Source organism: Lytechinus pictus, chromosome 6 (assembly GCF_037042905.1).
Source record: "Lytechinus pictus isolate F3 Inbred chromosome 6, Lp3.0, whole genome shotgun sequence".
In the NCBI taxonomy this organism is placed as follows: Eukaryota; Metazoa; Echinodermata; class Echinoidea; order Temnopleuroida; family Toxopneustidae; genus Lytechinus; species Lytechinus pictus.
Window position 1 is genome coordinate 16733646 of NC_087250.1, and position 25876 is coordinate 16759521.

Below are 25876 nucleotides of genomic sequence, written 5' to 3' on the forward strand. Positions count from 1 at the left end.
AGGAATGGGGGCTATATTTGGTAATAAAGAAATTAAAAAAGAAGGAAAAAGAAAACAGAAATTGTGTACTTATAGGGGAAATATGACTATTATTTTTCTATATTTTCTTTTATTATAAGCATCATAAAGTATTTTTGCACATTATTTTGACAATAATGAGATTGCCAAGTAACAATAGATGCAGCAATGTTCAGGGGGGAATCAAACCTTGTTTCCGACAATGAAAAAATAAGCATTGACCCCTTTGGTACAAAAGAAAAAAAATAGTGAGGGATGCCATCGTTTTCCCCACCTATAAAATCTTAAATATCATAACATTTGTACATCCAATTTCAATAAAATTTCGGCTTTTTTAACGATTATGCTAGTTTGATTGTTAAAATCATTTTATTCAAATCAGCATTTCGTTGAAGAAGATTTCTCATAAAAATGAAAAGTATGTTATTTTTAAAATAAGTAGGAATTAAGTTAAAGAAGAACCCCCCCCCCATCATGACCCCGAGACAGAGGCAAATAAAATATTGTAAAAAAAAACAAAACAAAGAAAGCTACAATAGGTGGATGTGAAATCAGAACGCGTTCGAAAAAAAAGAGAAAATCACAAAGGTACAATAAATGAGAGAAAGGGAAAAGACAACAGTTAGCTTCAACAACATAATGACCCTCCTGTTAATCTCCGATGCAAATGCTTTTAGCATTATTTTTCAGCAAAAATTTTTTGTATCAATATCGTGGTGCAGTCCACCTGCAGCAGCCGGGCGCTGCGCTGCAAGCCAGCAAAGTGAAGAGACACTACGCGCTGGGAGAAAATTTTACGTTGTAAGAGCGCATTTGATTGGCTAATTCGGCTCAGTAGGGGCGTGGCCTAAAGGGAGTTAATTGAGCGCTAATAGAGTTTTCAGAATACGAATTTGGAGGTACATTAGCGCTCCATTAAATGGGTAACTTATGAGGAAACTTAAGTGGAAACTTACGAGACTTTTCAGAATACCCCCCCAGACCGATCAGCTGACCAGTACGTGAATCACATCGTAGTTGATCAGTCCCCACAGCGTTTGGAACGCTCACCAAGAATTCAAGAAAAAAGACTGAAAATGTAAGTTTAACCTCAATCCATTAAATTTCAAATGTCGTAGAAGTTTCCTTATCATGTTTAATTAAAACTAATTAATACTAATACCTAAATTGTTACCATCCACTATGTATTATATTAAGGCGTACATTTGCCAAAGTTCTTGGGTGCAAATAGAAACGGCAATGTCTAACCGGTTTTATCACTGATGTCGCCTATGAGGTCCATACATGTAATGTTTGGACCTCATTGGTACTAGGAGTGGACTCAGTCAAGTAACCTCGCACTAAAGGCAAGTTAGTGCGTTACATTAAAATGCAAATGTGGGACTGGGATAAAAAGAAAACCGAAAATTTCGAGATCCATTCTCGATCCATATAGGCCTATTGCAATATATTGTTAGATCTAACATGGGGGGAAACTACCGAAATTAACAAATATAAAATCATGAATAAATAATTTGACATATCTACCTCCGAAGACTTTGTAAACTTACAAACAAAATTGTTCTAAATTCCGAACTTGCTATTTCATGAATCGTTGTTTTGGCGTCCGTAGTTATGACCTTTGACCTTTATAAAAAGGTGCTTTCCCCGTAGACAGCTGGCAGCCGTCTGTTTTGAGGAGTTTTTTAACATTTTGTTTTTGTTATTTCTCCTCATACAGACGGCTCGCTATCGTGCAGCCACCATTAGGGGACTTCCAATGCAAAATCCCCCCGTCGGGGCTCTTCAATTTTTGTCTTTAATGAAATTTTTTTTTGAAAATTAATGCGACCAAAATACAAATTAACATTCCCTCTTGGCATTTATTGCCAAGAAACGGAGAAAAATCAATTGGCCCGGTTGAATGCTTCTTCTTCTTCTTCTCTCATCTGTCATGGTTCCATAGGCATAAACCAGACTTTATGGATGCTTATGTTTTCATTCTGCTTGAATAAGTTGAACGAGAAGCTAGCTGCAGACAGACGAAAAGACTGAGTCTGAGGCTGCGCCGTGAGGGGAGCTTGGTCTGAAGTTGGAGCGGGTTATTCAGAGTCAGACACGCCGACACTTGCGGCCTAGCGACAGATCGATTTAGGTAGTGTGCTCGCTTTCTTTCCAGACCAAGGCCAGGGCAAGGTGCAGTCCAAATAATAATATTGGGATTGTCCTAGAAAAGAAGGATATCCTAATAGACCAAGACAAATCATTTCTTGATTTGGATTGTCCTTGTTTATGGGGACGATTTTTTTTTCTTCACTTTCTTATAAGTTATACTATAGGCTATAGCCATATTGGCATAGGCCCTGGCTGCGGATGGATGGCAATTATTTACGATAGCTCGAGAGTAGTACTACTAATAGTCATGGGGCCTGTTGCATGAAAGGGTCTTTCGTAGGACCATTCTACGTAAGAACGAGATATCGCTCAACTGTTTCACAAAGCCGATTTGGGCGATACGAAGAATGGTCCTTGGAAAGACACCTCCAGACATGTCCTACGTAGGCATGATCTTCTTTGCACACCGCCCGCCACCGTCGGTATTGAGAGAAAATGCATTTACGGCAAGCCACACTGACATATCACCTCTAAACATTTTTTTGGTTGCACTCTGATGCATTTGATCTGGGATGGCGCCAAGTTATTTTTAATATGGGGGCTAGTTGTCATCAATTTCAGGTCGTCTTTTTGCACGGCAGGACGACCAAAAACGGATGTCATTTTAACTTCTCCGGGGTACATGTATTATTCCCGGGGGTAATGTATAGGGCCAAATATTGTTTTTAATATGTTTTCTTCTATTCTCCCTCCGTCTTATCCCCACCCCTTTTCTATTAAAAAAATAAACTTGAAATACTTAAAAGGGGCGGCACTATATCTCTTTAGCCGACCCCTCATGCTTTCTCATTATAATAACATTCAGCAAAAAAAAACAAGACAAACAAAACTAAGATGTTAAACATGCTAAATCATTTATTTATTTTTATTTTATTTTCATTATAATTATTTTTTTTTGCTGAGATTTATTTTAATCAATGAAAATTAATTGTTGGATTTGAAACAGTGAAACAAAACAAAAAACCTTCAGCTAATATTGAATTTAAGATACAGATTAAGCCTATAGCTTACGAATCCATCACAATAATTACAAATGAAGATAAGTTCATTAAAGAAAAGATTATGGAAAGTCCATACGAAGAGGCGCACTTTAAATCTTATAGGGTAGGCCCCTTTCGGCCCTTATGTCATCATAGCATATAGTCTCTATACTCCTTAACTTTGAAATGTTGAACATATATATTTTTTATGTTATTTCTTAAACCTTATATTCTTATATAAACTTCCATAAATTAAGTGATCATCTTTAAATATGACCAGCGTTCATGATCGTTGTCATATTTAGCATTATTTCTGTAAAAGTATTTTTTCCATTGCGGATTGATTCACATCTTTTTCTATGTTTTAATTATTATTGCAAAGTACTACTTTATCCACTTGGACATGTTTGCAGCAATTTTCATATTTTCATTTTCTTCTGTTACTCATCATGCAACTGAGGTATGTTTATACTCTAAACACTCACATTTGTATTTCTTGCGTTATATCTGACAAATAAAATAAATAAATTAGATTTTTCACACGCAGCCTCTCATATTTTCCTTTTTAGTCTCATACAATCAGACACTGTTGATTTTGTTTACTCCATTCAAACCCTATATTTACCTCAACAAATAACATATTAACGCATAATTTGCAAAATTATCATTATATACAAGTATTCTATAAAAATACAGAATATTGAACTAATTAATGTCGAAATTACTTATTTAAATCAATTTTTATGTCGGACAAGGGTCTCTTTCGTTGAAATATCAATAAAAGGTGTCTCTAAAAAGACACCGTGTTCTAAATAAGGGAAATAATGAAAATTTCGATTTTATTTAGTTATGTTTGTGAATCTTTAAAGTTTTTTTCTCTTTTAACCTCATAAAGTAAGCTCCACACATCAATTCTACTATCAGTAATAAATCAATAATTCTTTGATCTCCTACTATTGAAATATCGGATTTTATGTAAAGTCGTCATTCAGAAATAAAAGGTTCAGGTGACGATGAAGACTAAATATTTTTCCGATACTATCGATATCAAACGATGTCGCGGACTTGGAAGACAAGATTGCCTTCGTGAAACGGAAAGCGCTGATTTGTCGCCAATCTTCCTATCTCGGAAGAATGGTCCTAGGACGTTCCTACGTATCGCTCATCTCGTCATGCAACAGGCCCATGGTAGTAGTATGATGGTGGGCCCTAAGTCTGCGCACCTAACAATTTGAGTTAAGATTTAACATTAATTTCTTCTTATTTCACAAAATCTTTCAGTTAATAATGTTCCTTCTATTATTATATTAAGAGTAAGTGTACCAAACTTCTCATTAAAAAATGAAAGAAAATATAGGATTTTCTTGAAAAAACCTCAGGCAGTCATTTTCAGATTTAAAAAAAATGGTACCCCATGTCTGCGCACTCATTCACTTTGCACACGATTCGGGGATTTTTATGAGAAAGGCTGCATTTTGAGACCGTCACATGAAATGCCCTAAATTCATTATTTTTCCACCATTTTGAGTCTGATTTTTTATTGAATACCTGTCTATGTATTGCATGTGTAAAGCTCATGCTCGTTGCGTATCTTCTTTTACTAGAATCGCGCAGATACGCGTGTGCGCAGACAAGGGGGACTGCGCAGACTTGGGGGAACTTGCCATACTGTAGTAACGTTAGCACTAGTAAAAAATTTGCCGTTACTAGATTCAGTGAGGCTTCATTCCCCCAGTTCACTGTCTATTTTTTTTATGACTTGCCATCTTCCAATAAATAATCTTGTTATGAAAGTGAAGCCTGATATGTTTACATTGACTAGCCCACATGATCATGATGATTGGTGTCAGCACTTAACAGGTGAATCAACTTATTTCCTATTATAAAATAGCTGTATTATTTCAAGCATCGCGATTGGTCAATACGCGTCACATGACATCCAACTTTTTTTGTGCACTGCATGGCAGTGCAAAAGGTGTGCAACGAAAATTGACATTGCACGCTCGAGCAAACCAGTGCGGTAGAAGTCCAACAAAACTGTACTGTAACTTTTTAAAAAATTGTTTCTGTGTTGCTATTTTATAAAACAAATAATGCACTTGCTCTGTCGTGCGTAAAAGTAAATGCAGAGAAAGCTCGGTTTCTTCAGATGGAGCACACTGGGCACTCGCCACAAGCGGCTCGTGCACAGTGCGACTCCTATCTAAAGAAACCTTGCGTGCTCTGCATTTCCACTAACGCACTCGGCTGCATGCATTATTTGTATACTATCCTAGATTTAGTGTGGAAAAAAATCTTTTAATAAACTGAGACAGTTCCTGTAATGGAATGATCCCAATTTTCTGACCAGCACCTCTATTTTTTACACCATGCATCACTCATCAGGAGATTATCTCTGAGATAGAGTCTTGATAGTAAAGTTTCTTGTACAATAGTTTTGTAAATAAATTTGGTATCCCATTTCAGAGACAGTCTCTAGTCTTAATACTCTGTTGCTTGGGAAAGATTCTTTATTATTTTTTGTTTTTTGCAGAGTCAGAGAAATTTCTAATTCTGATGATAGGTTTGTTAATTCCTTATGAAAAATTTCTCCTTATAATCGTCTACTGTACTTCAAAATTTTGTTTTCTTTACATTTTTTTTAATCACATGAACAAAACAAATAAGGTAGTCTCCTTTACATTTACCTCAAGTGATGTTCGTGCAGGCTCCACTTCACACTACTACACTACGCTCCACCTACCCACTTGTTCACTGCTACCATCCTGCCTGTGGGGAATCTACAGGTAGGACTGTCTATGGTATGCCAATGCTGTACATAGCAGACACTTTAAAAAAATCATTAAAATATCACTTTCGTGACCAAAATTACTAATTTCCATACAGTTGCAATGTATTTTTCATTAGTAACGTGGGAATAATTTTTGTATTCACCAGAGTGCTCAAAAACTTGAATTTTGGGCATATTTTTGTGTACGCCCTCTATTGGTGGAAAGTATTGTATGGCAAGAAAATTTTCATTTTTCGATCTCTATTTTTAAATAAGAAAAAATAATTTAAAGTATCAAATTTACATAAGAGCCAAGTTATATGATGAAAAGCTGTAATTGGAAACTGACAGTGTAAGAAAATCAAGGCATTTTTCCCATAGAAAAAGAGAAAATAAGCCAAAATTGCCACCCTTATTTTGCCACACATGGAGATGTAACTGAGAACAAGGTTTTATCATAACCTTGTTCATTGAATGAGTGCACCTACCCAAACATCGAGCCCCAAAACTCGCTCTGATACTCTGAGTGGCAAAGGTGGGAAAAAATGCACATTTATTGTAAAAATCCTACACCGAAAATAGCTAACAAAGTAACAAGAGTAAGAAGCTTAATTTCTTACTTTTCATCCTAATGTTACTCCATATATCCATCCTCCGGTTAGCCTCAAAATTGGTGATTTAGAGCCAACATCGAGTTTGCTGCCGATTTCAAAACATTGCATGCGCGAGGGTCCGAGCTCAGCCCCTCTCGCATGCACATAAGATGTTTTGAAATCGGCAGCAAATTATTTAATTAGTTTCATTGATGGTTAATTTGCAAATCATAGCTCTCACAACCAGTTTATTGCAAGTAAATCTGACCCTTATTTCATTTTCCACTTTATCCCTTTTTGTCCCATCAGGTACTGCATATCCATTCTAATTCAGAAACTATCGAAGAGTCACCATGGATAATTGGCATCCCATAGCCCGTGTGTATCATCCACTAACAGCAGGTTCTATAGATGGGACTGACTCCAGACCACATGATAGAGCTGTAGAGAGAGCTATAAAGGTACATCTACCATATAAATGAATTTATATTCTTAAATTGAATACATAAAAAAAGAAAGATAAAAAATGAAATAGGGAAGGGGAGTAGGCCTAGGATGATTACCCTTTTTGTCATTCATAAGTTCTCCAGGGTAACAACTGGCTCCATGACATTTGCTCTGGCGTCAATTGCTCCGCTGTAAATTGCACATACTATTCGAATGACAAACTTCAACCCTGGGTTTATTTCTTCGATGGAATAAAGCATGGAGCAATTGTCGCCGGAGCAAATGTCTTGTCACCAAACAACCGAATCGTTTGAACAATTAAGATTCCTGGATTATCAAAAATCACAATTGTCATTGAGGAGCATCGAAAGCAGCAGCTTGAAACCTTTTATTTTTCATAATTTCACATTGTTTTGGCATACCGTTGAATGGTAATATCTTAAAGATTCGAGTTACCTTTATTTCTCTATAAAATGCTATTGTATTGGTGCATTTGTCCCATGCAATATTAAGTTTTCTGCTACTGAGTTAATGCCTTCTTTTGAAGATGTTCCTTTTTTTCCTCTGTAACTAAGTATTGACACATAAATATAGAATTGTTTCTGCTTCTTTCTTCAGGCCAGCTATGTACCGCCCTCTATAGACGGTGACCCGCATTTGACCTTGTTTGTTGCTAGGCTCAACCCTGAAACAACAGAGAAAACCTTGGAAAAGGTAAATATTGTATTCCGGAAGTGCAATGAAGTATTTCACTGATGGAGTTACTGTATTTAAGTTTTGAGAGAGAGAGACAGTGTACATGTACATGCAGTGCTTTTGGAAAACAGGAACCAAAAGAAAGGGGGGGGGGGGGAATATGGCTTAGGAGAAAAAGTTCATTTAACATTTTATTTACAAAAACCTGATTACAAAAGTTGCACATGCATCGTACCCTCTAGAAATTATATATGATTATTGTAAACACCTACAAATCCAGTGCACGCAGACAATACGTTTTTACAAAAGGTGTTGGCTTTATGGTTTGCCTTTCAATACATATTCCAGCTACGATGTAGATACCATACTAATGATGTCATAGAATATTTACTGCGCAATTCTTAAACATTATTTTTACATACAAGAAACAAATTTCTGCCATGTATTTTCAATGTTAACTAATTTTATAAAACAAATAATGTGCAGGTTTGGTATTATGTCAATGTATTTTATCAACGTTATTAATCTTCTCTCAATCAAATTTCTCTTCCCTATCCACTTTTGATATACATGTATTCCTATTATTTTGTGCAATAAAAGATAAGTCTCTTTTATTGCACTATACTGTCTGGTTTTCTATCCCCTTTCCTTTCGAGGCCTCCATCACTTTCAAGCTCCAAGCTTAAGATGGAGGTCTCCCACATTTCTATATATATATGTTCAGTAATTAAAGAAAATGTATATATAGATATAATTTTCACAGTACAGTTGATATTTTATAATGATTTATGTGCATTATTCATTATGTTTAAAAAAATATTTGCCTATTATGTAATATTGAAAAAAAAAATATTATACTTGTATATTCTTTGTTTTTGTTTTGAAATGTGGAAATAAAATAAATCAAAATCAAATCAAATCAAATGCTGTATGTAAGATTTAAGCCCCATGCTTCTTGCCCCATTTTAAGTACTAAGGATTGCTGCATTGCTACACTGCAAAAACACCGGTATCTATATCAGAAAACACTAGGGAAGCGTTGAAACAATACCAGTTAAGAATCAAACTGATATTGGTTTTAAAACACTGATTTGTTTGTTTAAATGCCTGTATGGTGTACCGGTATAAAGCCTATTAACCCTCGGAGACCAAATTTGCGACAACCGGGTACGCGGTTCCAAAGTTACGCAACATTTTGTAAGTGCATGTCAGACCAAAAATTGCTCAAAAACATGATTTTGTGTACAAAGTCAATGCAAATTGTGTTTTCAACCCATAATCATAATTGTATGACTATTTTTAGTTTTGCTGGTCTAAATGGATTTATTTTATGCTGTTTATGATCTCAAAAGAGTCCCCAACAAAGTTCATTGAAAAAACTTTATAAAAAAAAAAGGCAAAAAAAACAGAGAAATACATAAGAAATTGCAAAAAACAATAAAATACAGAAGAAATTGTTCTGATATCGCAATTATTTTCATGTTCCTTTGCTGAGACCACCACAAACAGTTTCTACACCAAAAATTAGAACATTTGGAGCTTTATTTAGGGGATAAAAGGAAAAAGTATGATTTTGCATACTAATTACGCATAGATTAGCATAATTAATAAATAACGATTTGCATGAAATAAATCAATACAGAATTTTGTAGATTATGTTCCAGGCAAGCTGCGTGCCAATTTTTGGCGCGATCGCGCGATCTACAGCCGAGATCTCAAGGGGGGCCTGGGAGCCCCCCCCCCCCCCCGGCCATATGATCTCCAAAAATACCCTGACCTAGATAGGTTTAAAGCCAAAATGGTGCTGTGTCAACACCTCTAGTGTTTACTAATATAGATACCTAGCTGGTGACACGTCTACACCAGTACTTTTGCAGTGTACCCGGTACTGTAAGAATAGATGCTGGCAACCTTGGCGTTATTTTTGTTGAAAGACATGCTGTAATAACACATATTCTGTGCTTAATTCCAGACATTTTCAAAGTATGGTGACCTGAAGCAAGTGAATCTAATCCGCGATGCTGTAACAGGCTTCTCAAAGCAGTATGCGTTCATGGAGTTTGAAGATGAACGTGCTGCAAGACGTGCAAGGGCCGAGGCTGATCAGAGTGTGATTGAAGAACATATTGTCTTTGTAGACTGGGAGTGTGAACACACCCTGGATGGATGGATACCCAGAAGGCTAGGTAGATAGTATGAGCACACCCTTAATGATTGGATTCATGTATGATACATGTAGTGTGAACACACTTCTGGTGATTAATTTATGGGAAGTTGAGTCTAGATGCAATATGCACCTTTTCAACATACTTTTCATGCAGCCCCATTAAATATAATTAGGAAAGTGTTTCTTTGTTGTTTTTAGGGGGGTGGGGGTTAATTTCTATTTTCATCCATTTTCATTTTTTTTTTTCTGAATATGTTTCTCTCTGTTTCTGTCCTTTTCTCTTTCACCTTCTCCCCATACCTCTTATAACTTTGGGTGTTATCTGCCTCCCTCCCCCCTCCCTCTACACCACTTGATTTGTATGCGCTCTCACTCTTTCTCCTTCTCACCACTTTAATCCCTTATATTTAACCAACCCCCTTGTTTTCTATATATCACTCTCCCACTCTCTCCTTTTCTCTGCCTCTCTCATATCACCCTTCCTCTCCCTCTTACTCCCCCCTCTCTCCATTTTCACCTACACTTTTCTTGTTGTATTCCTTCCTCTCTCTCTCTCTCCTCCATCTTTCTCCTTTTCATCCTCCCTCTCCCACTTGCTCTTTCTCCCTCCTTCTTCTCTATCTTTTTCACCTTTTCACCCCCCTTCCTTTGTCTCCCTTCTGCTGTCTATCTCTCTCACTCTACTATTTCTCTTTTTTTCGCAGGTGGTGGATTGGGGGGCAAGAAGGAGTCCGGCCAGCTGAGGTTCGGGGGCAAGGACCGGCCGTTCAAGAAACCCATCGTAGTCCAGGCGCGAGATGACCATCATCGAGATAGAGAGACAAGAGATGGCGATAGAGAAGAAAGATACCGTGAAGGAGACAATAGGTACAGGGATCGAGGGATAGGCAGAGATAGAGATAGGGACAGGTATCGAGATAGAGAGGCCAGCGATAGGATAGACAAATATAGAGATAGGAGGGAAAGAGAGAGAGATAGAAGAGGCGAAGATAGAGATAGAAGGGATGAAGATCGAGAGAGGGATAGAAGAGGCGAGGATAGAGATAGAGGAGATACAGATAGAGAAAGAGATAGAATTGCTGACGATAGAGATAGGGAGGAAAGCAGTAGAGTGATAGGCAAAGACAGAGGTTCAGAGAGTGAAGATGGAGAAATAAGGGACAGAGAAAAAGAGAGAGGAAGAGAAAGAGAGGATGAAAGGAGAGATAGAATAGGAGATAGATATAAAGATAGAGATAAGTATAGGGAGAGGGGCAGGTATCGAGATAATGAGAGGGAGAGTGGTAGGTATCGGGATAGAAGGAAAGAGAGGGATAGAGAAAGAGGAGAGAGGAAAGAGGGGAAGAGAAGATTTAGGGAGAGAGAGAGCGACGAAGAAGAGGGATTTGAAAGGAAAGAGGAAAGTCAAGAACCAAGTTCAAAATGGGATTAATTTAAAACCAGGCAAGGAAAAAAAATTGTTTTTTTTTTCGGGGCCTACTTTTAACAACCTTCTGCCTTGATCTGTCACATTGAATAGATATTTTCTGAGGTTAATTTTTATTGTCCAGGGTACCTTTGTGCATTGTGGGTGCAGAATTCCTTGAGCCCCAATATATTTGTTTCAACCGCTTCATAAAGTGGATTAGTAGAGGCAATGGGTTGTTTTAGGCTTATTGCTACTCCACTCAAAGATAATGGTAATTTGATAATAAAAAAAAAATTGGGGAGGACCAAAATAGTGACTATTTTGTCAAAGTCCGATGCAAAATAATAGTGACAGCATTTCAAATTGCAGTATTTTTTAAAGCAGGGAGCGTGACTGCGATGTAATGAGTAAGATGCTGTTGGCATATCCCCACTTTAATATGAAATTATCAATATGTAATCTCTGTTGTCAGTGTAATACCTTGAATGGCGGGAGTGTGTGGTACTGTCCTTACTGAGCATAAAGATGACTGCTAGTTGTAATGATTTCAATCATGATTTCAATGATTTGTGTTCGGAAAGAATCCAATCAAAGGACCATCCAGGTTTCTGTACGTACATGTATTTAAATAAGATATTTGTGCCAAACGATTCTGGAAGATGTGTTGTAATTGCTGAGAAATTAGCAAAACCAGCATGAAATGCATGGATGATGCTAGGTACTGTATGTATTTTTCCAAGCAGTAATAACACACTGTCCTACATGATCTTCAGTGTGATCCTTTTTTTTTTCAGCTTTAAAGATTTCATGAATTCACTATTTCACACAGTTCTGTCAAACTTGACCAGATCTAGATCTATCTATCTAGTGACAAATTGACCTTGGTTTGAGAGACTTCTCATGAAAGCAGTGTCAAGTTCAATAACTTTCATTAACCTTTAAAATGTTATTCAAAACAAGAGGCGGCTTGAGACATTATCACCATTTGCTATCGATAGTGCTATTTCTGTGGTGATTAGTAACATTGTCATTTCTACATTGTCACCACTTGTGAGAAAGATAACAATTTTGATGTTTACATCAATGAATGAACAAGATAGACTGACATTGACGGTTATTTTTTTTTATTATTATTTATTTAAATCTTACATATATATGTTTAAATGCTCATGTCTCAGTCTTAATAAAACACAAGTAAAATTGCAAAGATATATGGATACTGTTTTTTATTACTCAGTCAATGATACCAACAGCTATATGTACAGTGAAAGGATGAAAGAATGTCTATATTTCATCACATTGCATAGCACACATTTTTTTTGTTCATAGAATATAATTACCGGTATGTTTATTTTGATGTCATACGCGAGCAGCTATACCATTATACATGTAATTCCATTTGCAATTATATGACAAAAACTATTTTCTGTCATGAATCCTTAGGATATAAATGTGAGAATTCATGTAACATGATATACTGTATGAGGCAGCAGCTCTCATATGACGTCATTAGCCCTTACCACGCATACCTCGCACCAATGCTCAATCGGTGCCATGCAAACTTCGCATTTCATGCTCAAACAAACAATCTATTGTTTCCCTCCCTGAAAATAATTCAGCACAGAGGGGTTCATGGCCCTGCGCACAAAGAGTTAAAGCAACATTTTAGAAAGTTGTTAACTCTTAATTTGTGTCAAACTTGTAAAATGTGATCCTCTATCTTTTCCGCGTTCATCAAGATGCAACTAGATGTCATTGTGAAATTTCCCTTTGATTTGAGGAAGGGATGTTTTTCATCAAAGAAAACTTGATCTAAAGCCACAACAAATGGAATAGAAAATGGCATTACCCAGAATGAATAGATAATGTAGGATTTGTATAGCGCACATATCAAACTTGTTAGGTGCTCAAGGCACTCATATTACCCTGGCTAAGCTAGTCTACCTATTCCGGTGCTCACAACTTTTTGAGGAGTTACTTCCTGCCGGTACCCATTTACCTCACCTGGGTTGAGTGCAGCAAAATGTGGGTAAATTTCTTGCTGGAATCATACCCATGTCCCTCAGATTGAAAGACAAGAGTCTTTAATAACCACTAGACCACGATGCCTCCACATGAATAAGTGAAGAGTTTTGAGATTTGATATTCTGTTTTAAAAGCGGTATTAAAGGATAAAGAAACGCTTTTTTCATGTAGAAAAGGGGTCATTTAGATGATTATCAGACCTTTTTATCAAGCCTAAATGGCATCCCTGATAGTAACACATTGCAGAAATGCTTGAATTGTTTTATTAACATTTTTCAATATTGAATTGAAATATATATTCATATTTAAGAAATACACTCGATTTGAAAGACAACTAATGACATCATCACACACACCGTACACATAAACTACAATATATGAAAGTATTAACATGTGAACAAAATGCACTTTCATGTCCAGCATGAAAAATAATATAATGGAATGATAATGATAATAATCCACATTTATATGGTTTAATTGTACAGCAGAAGAATCTATGTACAGATACAGAATCGCAATGAAACCCAAAGTACTGTTTTATCATCTCGAAAACAGATTGTCGCAAAATATATTTCCCTGGGCATTATCAGAAAGTTTTATACATGACAATACCAGTAAAGATATACATGTACTGTATTTGCTCATCTTTGAAACAGTATGAATTACATCTGGGGGTGTTTCACATAGAATTAAGTGTGACTGAGAGTCATGCGTAAACGCCAATGCTCTGTTATTGAACGCATAATATGATTAATTGATACGCTTAGTGGACGTCCTGTGCTCTTGATCTGGCCAATGCAGTGAGGTGTTATAATACCAAACACAATCAAAATTAGAATATGTCTCTAAGCTACACTTAAATCTTTGTGAAACACTCCCTGGGAATTACTTGGTATTTGCTCTGAAATATTTTTTTTGTGCTCGAAACATTTTTGGAAGTGCTCCTTTCTCTTAATTTGGTTCAATAAACTTTTTAAAGGCACTACGGGATAAATCATATTAACATCATTTTTAGGTGTCTTTTCTTGGCTTGATAAGCTTTAAAAAAAATAGAAGGAAAAATTATGATATCAATGTTTTTAAGTTCTTCTTGGGAACTAGGAGATATTTCACGTTCAATTTGTTGAATCCAGAACAATGGACTTTCTTGTAATGTAGCTGGATCCTTGGTGGTCAGCATTCTGTCAGTTTAAATCAAGTACAGTTGCAGGCATTCCTTTGCTTGCCTCTTGCAGTGTTAGATCAGATCAGTAATAGGAGGACTAAGACTTTGACAAATATTGCAAGGACTAGAATATACATAGCAGTTGCTTATTGGTCATAAAACTTGACTGTAATATGTTGTTTATTACAAATAAAAACATCTGACTTTTTAAAACTTACTATAATACTAGATTTCTTTTATTTATTAAAATTTGTTAGAGGCTGAAAACTGTGTTTATTGAAGGCAGGGGCGCTTCATGTCTACTCTCCGTAAGGGACGTAGTTACACCTAATTGATGATTAGTGGTCGTTTCCAAATGGTCCCTCTGTGACAGTGCACGTGCTGCTTCCCCATTGTTTGAATGGTACATCCCAGGCTGTCCGTAGGGGTGTGAAGTCACACTGGTGCCAGTTTGGCTTGGGTTCAGTCCATTGCTGCCCATAGGGTAATTTTGATGGGTTTGATCTGTTCAAAGATTAAAGTAAACATACACAGAATGATGCCCAGTTCATATTTTTCATGTTGACCAATCAGAACACCCCCAGTTGTTGTAGAGTAAGATATGTGAATTATTGTTATAGTAAGTATTATCAAGTATGACAAGAAGAATATCAATTAATAAACTACTTGTATCTGGATAAGTAAAATAGAATACACTATCAGTAGCTGCTTTAGTGAGGATGCAGAACTAGTATTAAACATGCAACACCTGAATGAAACATTGGACATCTTAGGGGGCACTTCGCTATTAACAGGGTAAACATGTAAATGCACTGTATCAATGGCTTTTTCGTAGGGTGTCTGTCGTACCATCATATGAAACCGCCAAATTAAATATCAGTGGACAACATAGAGGGCACTATGCATGTATGGCTAACAGAAAAACACAGTATCGATGATGGTTCATAGGGATCAAGTTTATACTATAGTGTCAAACGGCCGAATGAAATATTGATGGGCAACTTTAATAGAGGTGGCTATACCTGTCTTACCTTGGAATGATGATTGGTTGATGAAGCTGTCTTGAAGACTCTTTCCCTGCTCCCCACAATTGGCTTCCAACATACCAAGAGTGTGCGCCTCATTACCAAAGTGTTCCTGGCGGATTCGTTCACCGTTTTGGCCAGGGTACTCAAAGGATCGCATCTCCTGTTCATAGCCGTCCGAGCTAGGGTTCGACTGATGATCCGGTCTGGTAACGCGGTTGCTGAAAGAATTGCTGGTGATGACTGAGACCCTCTCTGCAACTTGCTTGTTCTGATTTTCTGTCTGGCTTGGGTGGTAATAACCTGTTATAGGGACAAAATATAATGTTTCATTTATTATTTGGTAACCTCACAAAAAATTACAAATGAAAACATTCAGCAGCAGCTTGTAAAGTAATATGACAATCTGCTGATTGATTGTGATTGCACAAGAAGAAGAATAGGCAGTGACAAGAAAGCTTGAAACCCATTGTTCATTAATTCATACCATATCTCTTTTCAAATAAATTTATTGTTTCTTGAAAACATGTATACTTTAATAACAATAAATATTTTTTTTAAAGAATAATAAATATTTCATGATGAGAGGTTACATTGTTTTGCTCTTAAATTAGGCCTATGAGTTGTTCAACTTCTCCAGAAGACATCTCTTCATAAAATTCATATCTAAAGTACCGGTATGTATAATATTCATTTTATGCCAAGAATATCTTTCTTGAGTGGCTAGCCTAATAGAGCTTATCACGAGTGACATGAATGAATAAACCGACTTATGTTATACTGAATATTGCTACATGTATGGAGAAAGAATTGTTTAATGATATTTTACCTTGGTTATAACCGTTAGCGTAAGAAAAGGAAGACTCCCCTACATCCTGCCTTTCCCCGCCCATTGTGCAGTTGCCATAGTAACGGTCATCTCGATGTGGGTAGGAATCTGGATAAGCCACTCCCCCTGTATCCATTGAGTCATGTGACCGTGAATAATAAGGGGGGTTGTTGTAGCCTTGTGGAAACACAGTAGGATGGTGGTAGTAGTTTGATGCTGGGTACGGGGCCATGTAGTTTGGGGTCCTAGCCGAGGTGAGATAGGGTTCCTGCCCCTGAATGTGATTGACGTACGGGAAACCAGTCTGTGGAGATGTGGACGGCATGAACGGCTGGTTATGGGCGGGGCCTGCATGAGGTGCCAGCGGTAACGGCGTTTGGTTGATGACAGAGCTACGCATCACAATGGGCGAGATGGGTGGAGTCAACATCGGGTTGCTGCGGGATCCGAGGGAATGATGAGGCGGAGTCGTTCCATATGGCATGAGGTAGTCTCTTTCCCCAGGCCCCAAGGAGCCCATATGTCCGGGATAGAGTGCATTGCGGTTGTGATCCATCATGTCTTCCCGCTTACAATGCGGCTGGTCTATAAGGCCAGTCTGCTGTCTCGGCACGCCATTGCGGTTAGCAAGAAAACATGACCCAGCTGGATTAGAAAGAGGTCTCTGGCTGTTACCTAGTGTAAGAAGGTGAGGGGAAAATTAAAAACAAGTCAGCATTTTTAACCTTTCTTTTATGACTGTCAATACTCAATATATCACAAAGAACAATACAAATTGTGCCCAATATATTGTCTGTTTAGCATAAAGGAAAATGTCAAAGCTGGGGTAACGACTACATGTAGTTTGCTGTGCAACCCTTCACAGGGGGATAAGTGGAAGAATGTGTAGCCTACTATGGCTTGTGTGGTCTAGAACCACTCAGCAAGGTTTATATGTGCTAGTCTTATTTGAAGACCCACTTGTTGATCAAAGTTTCATCAGGATCTATGCCTGCAGGCTAGGTAGCAATAGATGCAGTTTGTATCCTCTGGCAAAAGCACTATATAATTCCATCTTTTATGATACATACCTGATGCCTTCATGTGCTTTTCAAGGCGATTTTGAAGGTCGTTGTCCTTTTCAGAGTTGAACTGACTCTCGACAGCTAGCAGAATGTATTCATCCAATAGCATTCGTATCAAATGGAAAGAAGCTGTAAGAGAAAGTGGTGTGATGTAGTGGTTCAGTCACTTAGCTCTTAATCTAACTAAGGTTTGAGGTTCAATCCCACATTGGACTATTATATTCTTCAGCAAAACATATTTTGTTTTGTTGATGTTTTAATAAGTGAGACACATCCTTCATATTTGTGCTAAATGAAAGAAAATCTGAAAATCAAAGTTGATCAACTTTTTGTTTCCTTCCTCCCCCACCCAGTGGCAGTTCCAGGAAGAGGTACATCCGGCAAGTGCCCCCCCCCCCCCCTTGAGAGGCTTTAAAGGGGATATGTCATGCATAAGCAAGTGAATACCCTTTTTGGGGGGGATTATCAAATTCTTCCTGTACAAAATGCCCCCCCCCCCCCCCTCTTGGAAAAATCCTGGATCCGCCCCTGCCCCCTCCCTCCCTGATGTATGATATCCGGATAGACCTGCCCCTGATCTGACTTATTAAAGTGAACTATATCAATGAAATCTTGTCATTGAAGGCTTGAAATTAAATTAAATGGTAATGTTTTTTTTTTCTCTAGAGGGCATAATTGCACTTTGATTACAAATTACAAAATTAAAGAAAACACAATGACCTCTGAGCAAAAGTATAAAACTTAATCTGATGTCCGTGCAACCATTACTTACTTGCCCAACATGCTTTCAATATTTATTTTAATGACATTAATATGGTTACCTTAGAATATCATTAATTCAAATTGGTCAAAACATCACTTGCTTAGTTTGGTTATTCTTGGCATTACTCAAGCCTACACATTTATAGATTGAAGAACGTAAATGCGGAATGTACATGTATACACTTACCAAAACTCTGGGCATTGTTGATTGTTAATGAATGCATCACTCGAGCTCCGAAGAAGGACCATTTCAGCAGGAAATCCTGAGCTCGCTTCTTGAATGACCGCCCATTTTGTTTGCTTGGCTGTTAAGATAAAACAAACAAAACATACAACTTGATAACATCCCTTGAAGAATGAGTTTTGGTCAGTTGAAATAATGTGTTTTTACAGGTTGCGTTATTTATGCCATTATAATCTCTGGTGGAGCATGGACTAGTAGAATGATGGTCTACTAAGATTTCTGTGTGGTTTATCATTTTCTGGTGGCAGCACTGGGATGCATTATTTGATGAGTAACAAGTGACCTTCGACATACCTTGATGACCTTTGACTCGACAACCTGATCCAGCCATTCAGTGAAGGCCTCGACTGTCGCCTGCTTCTTCAGAAGTTCCTGGAAATCATTCAGAACTGCAAAGACACATGAAAGGGGTATTTTTAGCACAAACTGTGATGACAAAAACTATTGAAATCCTTTAATCTGATTGGTTAAGAGCAGCCTGTATTTGCCTGAGGAAATCAAAGGCAAGATGTGCCTTTAATAGATTTTGGTTTGACAGATTTGGTTTGAGAAATGACAGAATTGATGGATTTGTTCAATGATCATATTTTAAGATCATACATACAGTATATATGAAGGACTTTGTGTTTCCTTTGTGTATGTGATGTGCGTCTTTGTACATAGGAATGTTTATGTGTATTACAGAGTGTTGGTTTATATATGTGTAGTTTTTTATATGGTTCTGTATTGTATTATTTGTTTTTGTGGGCGTACAGTTTTAGGAGAGTTGAGTGTTTATTGCTGTATTTTGTCATTGCGTTTATGGGGGGCGGCATGTATTAATGTTTTGTTATTTCTTTTCTTTCTTTGATAGAGTTTCCTGTGTCTTATGTATGAGAGAGTATTTTGTTTGAATATTTGTGTGAGTGTGATTTGACTAACTCTTGTCTACCTAAGATATGAACTTACCACAGAAGAAAAGTCTTTAAAAAACCACAATGTGAACTTGGTTATACATACATGGCGTGTAGTGTAGAGTACCGAAGTGTGACGCCTTCAATATATATTTTTTTTTTTGGGGGGGGGGTATTATACCTTGTTTTATACCACATTTCGGTTGAGCATGATGAAAAACCTCCACACCCCAAATTTGGTGGGAATAGATTCATCGGGGCCTTAGATATGACCTCATGAATACATTGACTTCGAAGGGGCTAAGTATGTATTCATATCTAAGGCCCCCATGAACCAAATTCCACAAAATTTTGCTAGTTGGTATTTTTTATCTTGCCCTGTCGAGGTATAAAATAAAAAATACTGAAATGAAACATAATTTTTTTTATGACGTCGTCACTTTGGCAACCTATTAATTATATGAAAGTCAAGAAATTGAAACAAGGTTCTGCATGAATTTCTCTCGCGTAAATATAAAGTTAATAATTCTGCAGCTAGTCGGACTATACAGGTTAATCTTATATTCTGTGTTTAGTGCACTCAATCGTCACTCGGGGACCTTCACCAACATTTAGCATTAATTGAAATAGAACAGCCTTGTTACAGACACACATGGAACTAAACTTAGTTGAGAATCAATGAGAAAATAAAGAAAAAATAGATAATGCTGGCGAATTTGGATCTTACATTTTGTATTCAACTCTAAATTTACTTCTTCTTGAGTGATAAACAGCATTACTTGGGATCCAAACAAACAAAGTTAATATTAACCTGTTCCCAATATTTTTATAGGGTATTGCAAGAAACTTTCAATCAATCACAAGTCAATTTTGGGCTGTAAACCCAATCACACGTTCTGAGATTATTAGAAAATTTGCACTCATTTGCTGGTTTGTTTTTTGAAACAAGAAGTTAAGTTTGATTTGTCAATTTTTAATTTGGGAAGAAAATTTTGTAATCAATTGCAAATATTTTTTTGCAATACCAACTAGACCTGAATGTGCCCAAAGGAACAATTAACACTATTAAAAAAAAATGATTGTGTATGAGGATGAAAATTAATCTTACATTCTGTGTTCAATTCGGAATCTGCTTCATCTTGTGAGACAGACAGCATTGCCTGAGATCCGATAGAGCAAAGATCAACTTTCTCAAGATCCTCGATCATCTGATCTACGAGCTGTTGGTCGAAGAGGACTGGACGAGCAGTCTGGAGAAAAAAAAATGCAAGCGTAAAGTGAAAGCTTCCTGTGTTGGAGGTACACAGCAGGGGTTGGTGACTGGTAATTGTGCTCCCCTCACCAAACCCCTGGAATTTTCCAATCCTATTTTTTCCATTGCATTCTTTTCTAAACTTCCAACAAATGCTTCACTTTCAAATTATTAATAAAAGAAGTTCAAAGGCTTTGTCTGTAGGAATTGTCTTGCATGTATTGTGGACGTGTCGAGGTCTAGTGGTTCTGACTTTTGCCTTTCAAACAGAGGGTCGTGGGTTTGAATCCTAGCCATGGCGTGTTTTCCATCAGCAAGAAATTAATCCACACTGCTGCACTCGACCCAGGTGAGGTGAATGGGTACCCGTCAGGATTAATTTCTTGAATGATTGAGCGCCTAGGCAGCCCAGCTAAAGCCGGGGTAATAACAGCAGGGCCCGCTGGGAGAAGAGTTTTCGGAACTGAAGTGGCTACCCTGGGTAAATATACTGCTATTGTTATTATTATTATTATATTATATTGCCCCAACCCTGTGAGAAAATGTATGGGTTAATTCATGTAGGCTTAAACGCTAATACTATTCTCCAGTACAACAAAACTAAATAATTAAGTCCTACCTGAGCTAAATGAAGGAACGATGATTGTCTTTTAAGCGACTGGATGAAACGTCTAGCCACTGTCATCTTGGATTCTTTGAGCGCATCTGGAAGGTTTTCAAGTGATGACGTCATCCATATCTCCCATTGCCGAGTGAAACGTCGGATATCTGTCAGTAAACTGTGTGTAAGGAGATTGAAAATCAAGTTGTCTTATAATTATAAAGGGCAATTATCATTTTGGTATAGAAGGGGGGGGGGCTATTTTGGGTCCTGAATGCACAAGGAATCATGTTTGAATCTAGATGAAAAATATTACGTTTAGGGGTCCCCCTCAAAAAAGATATATATATATATATATATATATATGTATGTATATATACATAGAGTGCATACCCGAAAAAACGAAACCGAGATTAAGCGATGATTTATCATAATTTAATCACAAATACAATAGACAAATTACCTACCAATGTAAAGCTTAGAATCTCCTCTTTCATCTGATATTACTTAGATTATTCCTCATTCCCGCATGAGTGAGCAAAAACAATTTGAAGAAAGGATACCAAAAACTCATTTGGCGGGGGTTATCTGAATTTAAAAAAGAAAATCACATGCCTAAAAAGTTCAATATCTGCTCTTTTATTTGATACCTCAATCACAAAAAATGGTCAAGAAGTAAAAAAGTTATATTCCCTCGAAACAATGCTTGTATTTCCATAATTTTATCAAATAAACGTGTTTTCACCGGTTTCCTACAGAAGCTATCGCATGGTTAACAAAAGACTTCATGCATGGCTGATCGTCAACAAAACGGAGTGTCAAGTGAGTTTGAACGCTAGCCTGTAAAACCTCTTCCATGTTATGAAATTATTGAAATTCAAGCCTTATTTCAAATAACCAGAACTTTGTTATTTCTTGACCATTTTCTGTAAATGAGGTATCAAATTAAAGAGCAGATATTGAACTTTTTTAAAATTTGGTTTTCTTTTTTAAACCAAGATACAGCCCGCCAAATGACTTTTTGGTGTCCCCTTTTCAAATTGTTTTTGCTCACTCATGTGCGAATGAGAAATAATCTAAATAATTTCAGATGAAAGAAGAGATCCTATTAAAGCTTTACAATGGTAGGTCATTTGTCTATTTTATTTATGTTTAAGTTATGATAAATCATCGATAAATCTCGGTTTCGTTTTTTGTGGGACGCACTGTATATATATATACAATAACTATTTCACTTATTGCTCGAAACATAAGATCATATCAATATTAACCCAGATTCGTTCTATTTATTTAACAAAGTAGAATACAAATTTAAACCCCTTTCTTTAACCAGAGTATTAAAGAGCACTTAGAAATATTTTATTTGTGCGATGTACTCAAACATTGATTAGGGAGTTTTTGCGCTGTGAAGCACGGAGGGTTCGAGAATAAAGTAAATGTATTGAAAATGCGCATCAAATGACAAAGAACAGCTGGAATGCCTTTGTCAAAAATTGGTGAACTAGAACAGTAGTTTTATTCTAAGTTTCGGAGCTGAAAAAAAAATCCAAATTTGTTGTTTGTTCAGAGTCAAGGATGAAACTGCTGCTTTGACTCTCCAATTTCCTATAATGACTTCTTGGTTGTTGCCTTTTTGTTTTGTCATGAAAAGCATATACATTTACTGTGTTCTTGAGTGCTCCTAAGTCGCAAACGGTAGAAAATTCCTCATTAACTTACCTTTCAGGCATTTCCTGCATGGTAGCTGGGATAAGAATATCAATCACAGTCTTGTACAGTATGGAATCACAGATACAGATGAGATCAATCATGATCGGGTTATCGAGCAACGGCTGAAGGTGATCGGGCATGCCTTGCCAGAAATGCAGCAGAAAGTTCTGGATCTATTTAGGTATAGATAAAACCAAAGGATGTGACAGGTCGATTGAAAAAGGTGCCATGGCCGCGTGGTCTAAGGCGCCTGACTCTACATGGAAAGTCCAGGGTTCGATCCCTTGGAGCAAGGCATTTAATCTACAATGCTCTTTTATCCTGCTTTCAAATAAATGGAAATGCTATAACCATTATTGGTAACTAGGTGTGCACTTGTAAAAAAAAAGTAAAAAAAAAGTACTATAAGTATACTTGAAAGAATAAGACAAATCAAACCACCCCTTGTTTAATTTTCTTGTTTTCTCATTTTATTCAGTCCTGTATGTTTTATCATTTCCAGAGGCTAACCAGACATAGCATCATCCAATGTTTCTGATTCTATTTCTGTTTATGGTAACTCCCTTAGGAACTTGGCAGGACAACTTTTTTGCTGGTAAACGCCAAGCTGGTATATAACCAAAATAGGAAGCATTTTACATCTAGGTTAATCATTCATGGTGGCTGAAGTTATAGAATGACAGATATTACTCTCGGGTCTTTTTTTATCAAAGTGTAGACAATGGCAGAGTGGGGATTCTACCAACCTTGCGATTGTGAGTCCAACGCTCTAACCACTGGACCACACGAGTTTGTAGACTCGATTCCACTAATTGGAGTTTAGTTTTCACTTGCAGATTAGAAAACATAAATGTTTCCTAGGACAGAGTCATGCATCAATATTGAATCCTTTCGGGAGAGCGAACTGACCATGCAACACTGTGTTGTCTCTTGTGTACTGTTTGTTACCTAATAACTAGTATTATTTTTTTTTTCTTTTTCGATAAAACCATTAGTAATACAGGGGATATTAAAAATAACCATATCATTTTAGTTGTATTTAAAGAAACCGAAATGTTTTCTACAGGAAAGGTGCCTGTTTGGCTAATTGGTATTACAATTATCGCCACATGAATTTATAGAGTATGATAAGTGTTTTATTACTCAAGTGGATCTACAGACTACACTACCAATAATTGTTGCATTGTCGGTAATGAATCTGACCAGGTTTGAGTAGCTGAGGACTTGAGCTGAGGTTATTAAACCCACTGGATAAAGTTAAGATAAAGGACTATATAGAGTACCGAAGCGATGACGTCAGTTGCCATGGTGTCATGGCGACCTGATCTAAACAAATGAGCCTGGAATGAAAGCGTGTCTTTCTCATAGGATAATATGGCTGCTATTGAAATTTCATCGCTTGCAACCTATTTTTCAGACGAGCCAAAGTCAGTTGCAAATACAAATGTGTACAGACGACCGTCAGCTGCGACTCTGTTTAGAACCAGCCCGCCAGAACACCATGGCAACCGACGTCACACTTCAGTACTCTATTGTTATGTTACCTCATCAAAGCTTGAGTTAATGATTGTGTCTAATATGCACTGAGAGTGTGTTTTGTACATCACAAGAAGAGTGTCAACCTGAACGAAAACAGAGAAAACGGACAATGATCATTTACCAATTACTTTAATTCACACTTTCAGAAATCAAGAACAAGGAATATGAGAACTTTTTTTTTTGTAATTCGTTTGCTAGAACTGCTCACTTGCGTATTTACTGCAGTTAGTAAGCAAGTGATTTTTGCAGTGATTATTTAAGACTGTTTTATTTTCAATGTCAATCAATGCAAAAAAAAATAGCAGCTTTGCATAATAAATAGGCTCCCATAATATAGTAACAATGGTAAATTGGGCAGGTTTGCTTGAAAAAAATGATTATTTTTGCCAATTTGGTGAATAACACAGACAACCGATGAGATATTATTAACAATTTAGTATGCTTTAATCGAATAAAAAAATAACAAAAACTAAGCAATAAGATTGATAAAAAATAAGTTCTGAATAAATGAATAAAATATAAATAGATGATAAAAAAAACTATATATACATATATATATATATATATATATTGTAAAGAAATGGATGAAGAGAACAATGGTAGGCGTAGCTTAAATCAAGGTTCCCCAGAGCTATCTACCCTTTTGGAAAAATTGGTGATGCCGAAACAATGTCTCTGCCGGGAATCGAACCCGGGCCCCCAGCTTTGAACGCCGGTGCCTTAACCACTAAACCACAGAGACGGGTTAGTGGCTAGGGCGACCCCGATCCGATTGACCGTCAGATAGACAGATTTTCGACACTATACCAATTATAATTTCCTTTGTCGGGTGAAGGTGGGTTTCGAACAATGACAAGCTGCCATGCTTCAGCTGGATCAAAGCTATTGCTTTGATACAGTACACGTATGGGAGAAAGTATTCAAATGTGAAGTTATACATGTACAACAGCTTTGGCAACTCTTTTATTTAATTATTGTAAAGAAATGGATGAAGAGAACAATGGTAGACGTAGCTTAAATCAAGGTTCCCCAGAGCTATCTACCCTTTTGGAAAAATTGGTGATGCCGAAAAAATGTATCTGCCGGGAATCGAACCCGGGCCCCCAGCTTTGAACGCCGGTGCCTTAACCACTAGACCACAGACCACTTCATCAATTTCTTTACAATAATTAAATAAAAGAGTTGCCAAAGCTGTTGTACATGTTTAACCTCACATTCATATATATATATATATATATATATATCACATAAATAATATATATATATCCTACCCTCTCCGCAGACAGAGCGAATGGAAGTGCCATGTGCTGAGCATCCGGGAAGTCTGGTAGGAGTGTCCCTGTCTTGGATGACAGTGAATACTTCCGGGTGAAACCGCCCTGTCATAGAATACAATAATAATTACAAAATTATTAACATTCATGACACTTGCGTACAGATGGGTGCATGGCCGCTAAAAGTTTCACGATCAAGAAAAAAGAGAAAGATAGGAAGGGGAAACCAAAATATTGATTCTATGTAATCAAGAATGAAA

At 37.0% G+C, this 25876-nt stretch overlaps 3 protein-coding genes across 7 annotated transcripts in view; 1 reads left to right on the forward strand and 2 right to left on the reverse strand.

Moving 5' to 3' along the window:
• LOC129263733 (uncharacterized) overlaps positions 1 to 2016 on the reverse strand; it is a 26174-nt gene extending 24158 nt beyond the window's left edge. The window contains exon 1 of one of the 3 annotated variants that reach the window (XM_064101060.1): positions 1569 to 2016. The gene's annotated coding sequence lies outside the window, so the exon portion shown is untranslated. Of the gene's footprint in view, positions 1 to 1545 lie in introns of all 3 variants that reach the window. The other 2 variants (XM_064101062.1, XM_064101061.1) reach the window with 2 other exon arrangements.
• Positions 1642 to 12446, forward strand: LOC129263736 (U11/U12 small nuclear ribonucleoprotein 35 kDa protein-like). Of its 2 annotated transcripts, XM_064101064.1 has the most exons (6): positions 1642 to 1678; positions 1892 to 2152; positions 6825 to 6976; positions 7581 to 7676; positions 9631 to 9844; positions 10530 to 12446. In XM_064101064.1, exons 3-6 carry the CDS (start codon positions 6869 to 6871, stop codon positions 11255 to 11257), a joined length of 1146 nt encoding a protein of 381 aa, XP_063957134.1. In that variant the 5' UTR covers positions 1642 to 1678; positions 1892 to 2152; positions 6825 to 6868; the 3' UTR covers positions 11258 to 12446. The 2 variants fall into 2 exon arrangements, with proteins under 2 accessions (XP_063957134.1, XP_063957133.1); XM_064101063.1 differs by having other exon boundaries at positions 1645 to 2152.
• LOC129263737 (DNA-binding protein RFX6-like) overlaps positions 12374 to 25876 on the reverse strand; it is a 40455-nt gene continuing 26952 nt past the window's right edge. For both annotated transcript variants that reach the window (XM_064101057.1, XM_064101058.1), the window contains 11 exons: positions 25614 to 25721; positions 24348 to 24425; positions 22813 to 22976; positions 21112 to 21271; positions 20349 to 20490; positions 18642 to 18736; positions 18291 to 18408; positions 17348 to 17470; positions 16278 to 16952; positions 15455 to 15751; positions 12374 to 14927 (listed from right to left, as the gene is read on the reverse strand). In XM_064101057.1, coding sequence (XP_063957127.1) covers positions 14677 to 14927; positions 15455 to 15751; positions 16278 to 16952; positions 17348 to 17470; positions 18291 to 18408; positions 18642 to 18736; positions 20349 to 20490; positions 21112 to 21271; positions 22813 to 22976; positions 24348 to 24425; positions 25614 to 25721 — 2211 coding nt within the window. In that variant the 3' untranslated portion in view covers positions 12374 to 14676. The remainder of the gene's footprint in view (positions 14928 to 15454; positions 15752 to 16277; positions 16953 to 17347; positions 17471 to 18290; positions 18409 to 18641; positions 18737 to 20348; positions 20491 to 21111; positions 21272 to 22812; positions 22977 to 24347; positions 24426 to 25613; positions 25722 to 25876) is intronic.

Coding starts and splice junctions, on each gene's coding strand:
- LOC129263736 (XM_064101064.1), top strand. CDS start 6,869: ATGGATAATTGGCATCCCATAGCCCGTGTGTATCATCCACTAACAGCA. Junction 7,677..9,630: donor CAGAGAAAACCTTGGAAAAG/GTAAATATTGTA, acceptor GCTTAATTCCAG/ACATTTTCAAAGTATGGTGA. Junction 9,845..10,529: donor ATGGATACCCAGAAGGCTAG/GTAGATAGTATG, acceptor TTTTTTTCGCAG/GTGGTGGATTGGGGGGCAAG.